General features: G+C 49.5%; 1 protein-coding gene across 1 annotated transcript in view; it reads right to left on the reverse strand.

The window, feature by feature from the left end:
- Nucleotides 1–7239, reverse strand: part of LOC121286889 (angiopoietin-1-like) — a 154957-nt gene extending 147718 nt beyond the window's left edge. Inside the window, exon 1 of the mRNA XM_041204112.1 lies at nucleotides 6946–7239. Within this exon, the coding sequence (XP_041060046.1) occupies nucleotides 6946–7239 (294 nt within the window). The remainder of the gene's footprint in view (nucleotides 1–6945) is intronic.
- Between the last annotated feature and the right edge of the window lie 3709 nt (nucleotides 7240–10948).

The following is a 10948-nucleotide window of genomic DNA, read 5'->3' on the forward strand; positions in this document are numbered from 1 at the left end:
CACAGACTGTCGGTTTGTTTCTCATTTACATCAGTGCTTTTTAACAAACAACTACTCTCGAGGTGAATGTGACGCTGTCCTTCCCAACCTAAACACCCAATCCCAATCCCTGCCACCCTCCCCCACTACTCCCACCACCGCTCCCCCCGCCCCCCTCTCCTCACCCCCCACCCCGGCACCCTCTCCCCGCACCCCACACGTTCCTTTTGCTGTTTTTCCAGTGGAACCTCATGGGGGACAGGGTACGAGGATCAGGTAGTTTGATGATTGGCTGGAGGGGTTCCTGGATTCAGAAATCCCTGTAAATCTCCAGTTTGATGGTCCTTACTGTAATCTTCTTTCTTTGTGTGTGTGTGTGTGCTTACAGTTGAAGGATTTTATTGTTCTTAAAAACGTCTCCATTTATATTTAGAATTGGCAAGGTATTTTGTGAAGATTCCAGCTCAGTACTTTTGACACTGTTCTGTATCCCAGTGTGGAGCTGTCTCTGGTTCCCATTAAACAGCACATCTGACCCTTCCGCAGGCCAACTCTTTTCCCCATTAATTTAGATCAGTGTAATTTCTCAAACTGCCACACACTGCTTAACCAAGGCAGGCCTGTGTGATATTCTCAGGGATCCTGAGCTGGTTTGAGCAGAGTTGAGCAGACACTCCCATCCAGCGCCCTTCAGTGTGAGAGGTGATTCCTGACTGAGAGGAGTCCCCATCCTGAGTTTGAGCTCCCCTTGAGCAGGCTCCTGGGTTTCCACAGGACAAAATAATTACAACTGAAAGTCCGTGCCTGCATGCACACTGTCACATATTCTCTCACATTCTACAAATACTTAGTATGAGAATTCTGCAACTTCTGAACCCAGATCAAAGACTGTCAGCAGGAGCTTTCTGTGTCTAATACTAGGCGTTCATACAAATACAAACACATCTCTGGCTACACATTTGGCCAGGCAATTTTAAAAGTTTGCAATTATCATCCTTGTTTTCAAATCCCACTATGCCATGGCCTTGGTCCTCTATATCTTGGTAATCTCTATCTCTGTAATCACTATCTCTGTAATCTCTCTATCTCTGTACTCTCCTATCTCTGTAATCTCTCTATCTCTGTAATCTCTATCTCTGTAATCTCTCTATCTCTGCAATCTCCTATCTCTGTAATCTCTCTATCTCTGTAATCTCTATCTCTGTAATCTCCTATCCCTGTAATCTCTCTAATCTCTATATCGCTGTAATCTCCTATCTCTGTAATCTCTCTATCTCTGTAATCTCTCTATCTCTGTAATCGCTATCTCTGTAATCTCTCTATCTCTGTAATCTCTATCTCTGTAATCTCTCTATCTCTGCAATCTCCTATCCCTGTAATCTCTGTAATCTCCTATCTCTGTAATCTCTCTATCTCTGTAATCTCTCTATCTCTGTAATCTCTATCTCTGTAATCTCCTATCCCTGTAATCTCTCTAATCTCTATATCTCTGCAATCTCCTATCTCTGTAATCTCTCTATCTCTGTAATCTCTCTATCTCTGTAATCTCTCTATCTCTGCAATCTCCTATCTCTGTAATCTCTCTATCTCTGTAATCTCTCTTTCTCTGTAATCTCCTATCTCTGTAATCTCTATCTCTGTAATCTCTCTATCTCTGTAATCTCTATCTCTGTAATCTCTCTATCTCTGTAATCTCCTATCTCTGTAATCTCCTATCTCTGGTAATCTCTATCTCTGTAATCTCTCTATCTCTGTAATCTCTATCTCTGTAATCTCTCTATCTCTGTAATCTCTCTATCTCTGTAATCTCCTCCAGCTCTTTAACCCTCTGAGATTTCTGAGCTCATCGAATTCTGACCTCTTGAGCATCCCTGATTTTAATCACTCCACCATTGCTTTAGGCTATTTGGGCCCTAAACTCTGGAATTCCCTCCCTATACCTCTCGTGTCTCTCTACCTCTCTCTTCCCCTTTAAGACATTCTTTAAAACCTGCCTTTCTGATCAAGCCTTTGGTCATCAGCCCTAATAGCTCCTTGTGTGGCTCAGTGGTCAAATTCTGTTTGATAATGCTCCTGCGAATCTCCATGGGATATTTTACTACATTAAAGGTGCTAGATAAACATAAGTTGTTGTTGTTATGTTGGTGTTCAAGTCTCAATCAGGGTCAGTATTTAATCAATTCCACTATCGGTTGCGGAATTAAGCATCTCCCCCACCTACTCCGCCCATTCCTAATCCTTTAGATGGTCCATTCCTACACTTCTGTCTGCCCCTCAATCTTCAGCTGTTAGGCTCTCTCGATCCATCTGCAACCCCCCCCCCCTTCATTCACCGCCCCCATGTCTGAGGCACAGTGGCCGTCTTTCTGTCCCTGGCACACTCTGCACAGTGGGGGGGGGGGGGGTGACCATGGAGTAGTGGGTGGGGGTGTGTGATTCAGGAAGGTGTGTTTAAAGTAGATGCTGGATCTAACAGACCATTGGGAAGGATGCGACCTGCAGAGAGTAAGTAACATCCACACGGACACTTGAGAAGCCGGGGAGCTTCAGCTAAGTTTAGGCACAAATGATGAGGAATGTGTCATTTTGCACCACTTGTTTTTATCTCAACAGCCCATAAAAAACATATTCTCCCAATGCTTCTTACCCCCATGTTCTCTGGTCACCAATTTACTGGTGGACTAAAGCAGAAAGCTTCTTCCTCCTTGTACCTTTCGCAAAGGATCACCTAGGCCGAGGGGCTGATTGTGGGTGGCAGCCAGTGATCGCCCTCTGCCTAAACCTCCTATTGCTAGGCCCCTGGTACAGATTTAGGCCAGAAAGATTGGCTGATACCTCCGGGTGGAGGAGGGAAAATTGGCCTTTTGCCATCGAGGTTTTTCTGTGAATATTTCTCAGACAGAACCTTGAGGCCAAACTGAGCAGACTAGGTTCAGGCGCCAGGGGTTAGGAGAATGAGAGGTGACCTCACCGAAACATTCCTCAAGGGTTTGACAGGGTGAACACAGAAATGGCTCCCCCCTTTGGGTGGGAGATCTAGAATACGGGGGCACATCTCAGTTAGGACTGAGATGAGAAATTCCTTCCCTCAAAATGCTCTGAATCTTTGGGCGGAATGTTCTGGCTGACGTGTGGGTGCTGGAGCCCACACCTCAGTGCTTAAAATGTCACGCGAGCGTCCCGATGTCAGTGCGCGGCATCGCGATGTTTAGGTTGGCGTGCAAGCGCTATGCAGCACGATGCACGCCTGCCATTAATTAAAGGCCTTGTTAAGGCCAGTAAATCAGCAATTGATGACGCTTTTGAGGAGCCCGTGCGGACTCTGGCTCGATGCACAGGCCCAATGTGTAGGTGGGTAGGTGATTTTTTTTCAACAAACCTCATCCAGTGACGGGATGAGGTTTGAGTTCGGATTTAAAAAAAGTTTCGTAAAGTTTCTGTGTACTTTATTAACACGTCCCATCTCGTGTGACATTTTCGCATGAGGGGGACATGTTAATGATTTTTTTTTATTTTTCTAGTGTTGAACTTTCACAGCCTTTCAGCGACCTCCCTGAGGCTGCACTTAGCCGCAGTGAGATGTGTGCTTTTTCGCGTGCATGTGTGAAAGAGCGCACTCTCACAGTTGGGGAATCCCTCCCCCACCCCCCCTCACAGGGAGCACATAGCGCTTCCCGCTGGGTATCACACTGGGTGGGCCTTAACTGGCCCGCCCACTTAAAGGCCCACCCATTTCGGCGGCGGCGATTGGCTCCCTGCCACCCGCCGAGTCGGTCAGCCCCGCCCACCCGTCAAGGGCAAAATTCAGCCCTTTGGAATTCTCTTCCCCCAGAGAAGATGTGGCTGCTCCATCGTTGAATATTTGCAGGACAGAGACTGATAGATTTTTTGGGAATTACGGGAATCGAGGGATGTGGGGATAATGCAGGAAGATGGAGTTGTGGCAGAAGATCAGACGTGATGGTATTGTGTGGTGGAGTAGGCTCGAGGGGCCCAGGGATCTAAACCAGGAGGAATCAAATGAGAAAGATTGGGTTTATCCAGGGAAGCGGGGATTTAACCGTAGGGTAACGTTACAACAGGCGGGGTATTTAATCGGGACGGCATTAAGCAGAGCGATAATTAACCAGGAGGGCAAGAAAAAAACAGCAAAAAGAGAAAACTCTTCATGATCTCAACTGGTGTTCTGCAACTTTCCTTTTCAGTGACATTGGTTATTGGATAAATGGTGGCTGAGGGAACCAGGGAGTTCTCCCCCGCACTTCTCCCAGATAGTGCCATGGGGTCTTTTCCATCCACCTGAGAGGGCAGATGGGACCTCGTTTTAACATCTTTTCTGAGGAACGGCACCTCTGACAATGCAGCACCCCCTCAGCTCTGCACTCGGGAGTGTCAGCCCCAGGTTTTGGTGTGAAAGTCTCTTGAGTGGGACGTGAACGGTTGGTGACCGGAGGCAAGATGCTACAGGACTCCTGGGACACTGGGGACAAGAAGCTCAGAATATGGTCCCAATAAGCTGCGTAACGAGGCTTATGCCTCACATCAGAAAGACAGGCTTCGCGGTTTGGGTTGATTTTAACTCCCTGTGTGGTGTTGAAGACTGAAGCCTTTGCCTTGAGAACACTTGGCTTCTGGTTCTGTGCTGAGCTGTGAGATGTGAAATTTCCCAACTAAAGATTTTATCCGTTTAAAAATATTAACTCCCTACTGGAAAAATCAAACCGAAAGGTATTTGGTTGTAACTGCTGCAGGTCGGCAATCGCAGCTAGATTGTCACTCCGCTCCTAGTTACTTACCTCGAAATATAGCTGCACCTTTCTCACCCAACATCCCAACTTGGGCCAGTGAGAGAGATGCCCCGCAACCTTTTATCGAGCAGAGCAGAGTCGGAGGTATGAAAGCCACATGCCTTTATTTTATGGACCAGCTGCTGTGAAGCAGGTAGGTTTAAAGCTCCAGCCACTTTGAGAAGACAGGGAGAAGGTAAGTGTATTGGGTAAGTAGGCAGGATTGGTGCGGGGGGCAGGGTGGTCTGGCAGTCGGGGCTGGACACTGGGGGTTAGAGGAGGGGTGGGGTGCGGTCAGCACGGAGGAGGACCGAGTGGTTAGTGGGGGGGGTGGGGGGGGCTCGGTTAGTGGGGGTGCTGGTCAGTTCGGGGTGGTTGGTTGGTCAGTGAGGCAGGTGGTCAGTTGGGGGGGGAGGTTGGGTGGTCAATGAGGGGGGTTGGGTGGTCAGTGGGGGGGGGGTGCGGGGAGGGTAGTCAGGGGTGGGTGGGGTAAGTCGGGGTGGGTGGGGGATAGTCGGGGGGAGAGTGTTGTGGGGGGAGGTGGGGGTGTAGTCGGTGTGGGGGGGGTGCATGGAGGAGTAGTCAGGGGTATTGTGAGGGGTCAAGGGTGTGAGGGACAGACAGTCAGGGGTCCCATGGGGTATTGGGGGGGTGGTTGGGAGGCCTGGGAGGGTAGTGTTGTTGGGGGGAGATTGGGGGGGATGGGGGTGAGGGGATTCCAGTAGGGGGTTGGGGGGCAGGGTGGGTCAGGACTAGTGTTACCCAGAAGTTAGAAGTGGTTTTAACTCTTCTGGTTGGTTACAGTGTAAAACAGTCAGAACCGCACGCCATCTGTGATTGAAATCGGAGATTCGGATGGTTCCCAGCGCAGGTCAAGTACCCAGCGGAAGTTTGAACATCCCAGGCTATTGCTGTGCTGTCTTCACTTGGGGACCTCCATTGGGAGGGGTAAGGGGGAGGTGAGGGGTAGGAGTGCATCGTTGGAGCACCACCACCTCCCACCCCCCAGCCCACCAACGCCTCCCCCCCACCACCCTCTCCGGGGGTATCCCCCAGAATGGATGTTACGGACCATAAACAGGATTCAGAGAGAGACAAGGACCGACTAATCTCCCCCGTAACTGTCGCCTTAAATAGGTTCTCCAGAAGGAGCAGTCCGGGAAATCCCTGAGAGCAGAGTTATGATGCCAGCTAGACTCAGGGTGGATCTGAAACACATCTCTCCCTCCCTGGAGTGAGCTGGGAGTGACACACTGACACATATTCCCCACCGAACCCCCACATCGAGAGACAGCATCAATTTCCCTCCTCAAACTCACCCCGAGTACCTCCCTTTCTGCACCATTTAGTGAAGCCCCAGGCGCCCTAATATTCCAATCGGACAGTCACTGGCTGGTCTCACAGCCCCTGGGTTTGCTGCTACAGTCGGTTATGTTGCTGGGTTAATAATCCATCACCAATTCAATCCCAGCACAACAGGCTTGACAATTTGAATTTAGTTTCTTTTTAAAAAAAACCATGTCAGTAAAAGTGGCCATGAAGCTTACTCAAAAGCCCAAAGGATTCACCAAAGAAAGACTTGCATTTATGCAGCACCTTTCACGACCACCAGACCTCCCGAAATGTTTTACAGACAATGAAGTAACTTTAAAGCGTTGTCACTGTTGGGATGTAGGAAACACAGCAGCCAATTTTTTGCACAGCAAGATCCCACAAACAACACCATGGGAATGAGCAGCAAGTCCTTTACCGACGTTGATTGAGGGATAAATATTGGCCAGGGCACTGGGGAGAAAACCTCGAAACTCTCCCAAATAGCACCATGGGATCGTTCATGACTGAGAAGACAGAGGGGGCCTCAGGTAAACATCTCGCCTGACAGTGCAGCGCTCGGTCAGTACCGCAGTGGAGTGCACCACCCTTACCCAGTCTGGGTTTATATGTGACTCCAGTCCCACACCAACATGATTAACTCTTAACTGTCCAGCAAACCACTTGGATGTACCAAATCGCCACAAAGAGTATCAAGACCATCGCCACACAGACAGCAGCCGTTCAAGAAGAAAACCAACCAGCACCTTCTCAGGGCAGCTGTGGATGAATGATAAACGGAGACCCTGCCAGTGATACACACTTGCCAGGAGAGAATGAAACAAGAAATGCTGGATGTGAATCTTACCTTCTGAAGCCACTGAGTGTTGTTCTCTGTGGCTGTCTCCAGATGGCGGAGTTTCTGGAGGGAGGTATTGGGCTCACTGGGTGGGGCATCCCGCTGGAGGGCATTGGTGTCACGCTGCTCCCCACTGGCTCTACAGTGGCCCGGGTCCGGAAGTACAAAGGTGTAGCTGCACTGTCCATGCTGGACACGGTGGTAGTGCCCACGTGGACTGTCTGCTCCTCGCCACTGGCTGTTGGGGCCCATCAGGCTGACTGGAGCCCACAGTAAATTCAGAGTGAGAGCTAGCATCCACATTCTGCCCACCCGTCCACCCACTCACCCACCCACTCACCTACCACCCACCCACCCACCCACCCACCCACTCACCCACCCACTCACCCACCCACTCACCTACCACCCACCACCCACCCACTCACCCACCCACTCACCCACCCACTCACCTACCCACTCACCCACCCACTCACCTACCCACTCACCTACCACCCACCACTCACCCACCCACCCACCCACCCACTCACCTACCACCCACCCACCCACTCACTCTCACCCACCCACTCACCTACCACTCACCTACTACTCACCCACCCACTCACCCACCCACTCACCTACCACTCACCCACCCACTCACCCACCCACTCACCCACCCACACACCCACCCACTCACCTACCACTCACCTACCACTCACCTACCATTCACTCACCCACTCACCCACTCACCCACCCACTCACCTACCACTCACCCACCCACTACTCACCCACGCACTCCCCCACCCACTCCCCCACCCACTCGTCCACCCACTCACCTACCACTCCCCCACCCACTCCCCCGCCCACTCGCCTGCCCACTCCCACTTGCCCAATCACTTCCCAGCCTGTCTGTCCTCTTGCCCCTGCACAAGGGCCCTATTTGAATGCTGCGTCTATCTCTGCTCTACCTCCACCTGTGCTCTCCCAAACACCTTCACGTGGAACACTGAGCTGGTCGTGGACACCGAGGCTCCCTCCCTGGTATTGCAGCAGCTGGTCCAGACTGTCATCAAACCCCTTTTAATTCAGTTTGCATTGCATTTAATCTCTCTCTCCGTCTCTGCTTCCCTCTGTCTATCTCTGTGTCACTCTCTCTGTCACTGTCTCTCCTTCTCAGCCTTTAGCTCTTTGTCTCTCTTTCACTTTTCCTTTATCTGTCTGTCTCTCACTCTGTCTTTCTTTGCCTCTCTTACTACCACCACCCCACCCACCCTTCTCTGTCTCCTTCTCTCTCTCTGACTCTCTCTCTTATTCTGGCTCTCTCTTTCCCTTCTCTGTTTCTATTACTCCCCCTTGCCTGTCTCTCACTCTTTACTTCCCTCTGTTCCCTCTCACTGTCTCTCTCTCTCACTCTCACATTCTCTCTGTCTCTCTCACTCTCACACTCCTTCTGTCTGTCTCTCTGTCCTTCTGTCTGTGTCTGTCTCTCTCTCTCTCTCTGTAACAGTCACAGCCAATCCTCAAGTGAAACTGAGAAAAGCCAGTCTGTGAGCAACATAAAACGCTCCCAATGATTTTTCAAAGTTTCCTCCTGCTGCCAGTGAAGTGGGAGTCGAGTTACAAGATTGATTGGACGCATGAACGAAAGAATGCAGAATTCCCTATCACATCCCAACCCACAAACAAGGCAAAGTGCACACAGGACAGGGATAACATCACAATCTGCTGCTTATTTGTCAATCAAAAGTTCAACAAGAGAAGAGAAAGTTACATCACATAAACTCCTGAAGCTCAGCACAGAGAGAGGGTTTTCCCAAAGATAACTCATCCTGATAAATCACAGACACAGGAGCAGTGATTAGGAAAGTGAAATTAATGGCTGTTTGACATCTTTGTATAGTTCAATCCTTTTCAACTGACACTTAACTCCAGATTTTTAGTTTTACACATTAATTGCCTGCCAACAATACAGCATTGGCGATCTTCTCTTAAAGTTTACGTGTTCAGGATTAAAGACTCTAGTTGTGGTCAAAGACCAGTCCTATCCCATCGGACTGTGTGAGTGAATTGGTGAGGGAATCGGGTTCTGGGGCTGAGGGTGAAGGTCTGCACAGTCACATCAGCTCAGTTGCTTCCAGTCATTAGCTGTTTCCTTGGCCAGTTCAGGTGAAGTTGGAAGGAAACATATGCATTTATATAGCACCATTCATGATCTCAGGACATCCCAAAGTGCTTTACAGGCAATTAAATAATTTTGCAATACATAAAATGAGGCAGCAAATTTGCAGACAGCAAGACCTCACAAACAGCCATGTGATAATGTCCAGATGATCTGTTTGAGTGATGTTGGCCGAGCAATGAATATTGGCCAGTTCACGGGGATAACTCTCATGATCTTCTTCAAAATACTCAAAGGGATCTTTTAAGCCCAAATCAGAGGGTAGATGGGCCTTGGTTCAATGTCTCTTTCCAAAAGACAGCACCTCTGACATTGCCACACTCTCTCAGTACTGACCCTCCGACAGTGCAGCACTCCCTCAGTACTGACCCTCTGACAGTGCCGCACTCTCTCAGTACTGACCCTCCGACAGTGCAGCACTCCCTCAGTACTGACCCTCTGACAGTGCAGCACTCCCTCAGTACTGACCCTCTGACAGTGCAGCACTCCCTCAGTACTGACCCTCTGACAGTGCCGCACTCTCTCAGTACTGACCCTCTTACAGTGCCGCACTCTCTCAGTACTGACCCTCTTACAGTGCAGCGCTCCCTCAGTACTGACCCTCCGACAGTGCAGCACTCCCTCAGTACTGACCCTCTGACAGTGCCGCACTCTCTCAGTACTGACCCTCTTGCAGTGCAGCACTCCCTCAGTACTGACCCTCTGACAGTGCAGCACTCCCTCAGTACTGACCCTCTGACAGTGCAGCACTCCCTCAGTACTGAACCTCTGACAGTGCAGCACTCCCTCAGTACTGACCCTCTGACAGTGCAGCACTCCCTCAGTATTAACCGTCTGGAATGTCAGCCTAGATTTTGTGTTCATTTGCCTGTATTTCATTTTCTACAAAGAGATTCTAACTTTTGGATGTGATGTTAAACTGAGGCCCTGAAGAGCTTCCAATTATCTTCTTCATTCTCTTTTTCAGATGCTCCCTTTGATCTTCAGTTTGAAATTACCATAGAATCATCAAAGTTTACAGCACTGAAGGAGGCCATTCAGCCTCAACAACAGAGAGGGCCAGTATATCGGAGAGAGTGGTGCCAACTGATCTACTCAAAAGTTTTGCAGTGGGGTAGTTAGGAGCTGAGGGAAGTGTTGAAGATAAAGTCAATGTGTGCTGGTGTGTGAGAGACATGGAGCAGCCAAACTGGGCCGAACAGGGTAAAGATAATTCCAATCCCATGTTATGTAGTTGTTGTGTTGCTTTGGATTCTTCCACCTTTCAAAAGAGAAAGAATCTGCATTTATATAGTGCCTTTCATGTTCTGCAAGGAAAGCGTTTTACAGGGAATGAAGTATCCTTGAAGTGCAGAAACCGAGGTGATGTAGAAAACACGGCAGTCAATGTGCACACAGCAAGATCCCACCAAACAGAAAATGACATAAAGGACTAGTTAGTCTAGTTTGATGGCCTATGGTTGAGTTCAACATGTTATCCAAGAGATTGGATGAACTGCCTTGGTCTTCTTCAATATGGGATTTTTAACAAGAATCTGATGATGATCAGATAATCTGTTGATCAAGAGTTAGAGTTTGAATGAGTGCCTCAAAGCTGGGCTTGGGAGAAGATGCTGCCTTTGGACCGTCTTGGATTTGGAGGATCTTGCAAAGGCACCGCTGGTAATGCTTCTCCAGTGCTTTGAGGTGCCTGCTGTAGATTGTCCAAGGCCGGGATCAGACCATCCCAGTGTCAGGTGGGGCTATGAAACCCTGCCCCAAGTCTCTGAAGCATATGGGAGTGCGGGGGTCACTGATGTTGGGTAAACCATGGCCCGGGTGTGGGGGAGAGGGGGTGGTACCAGGGATGCTGTCAAG

This window comes from Carcharodon carcharias, chromosome 14 (genome assembly GCF_017639515.1).
Source record: "Carcharodon carcharias isolate sCarCar2 chromosome 14, sCarCar2.pri, whole genome shotgun sequence".
Taxonomy (NCBI): domain Eukaryota; kingdom Metazoa; phylum Chordata; class Chondrichthyes; order Lamniformes; family Lamnidae; genus Carcharodon; species Carcharodon carcharias.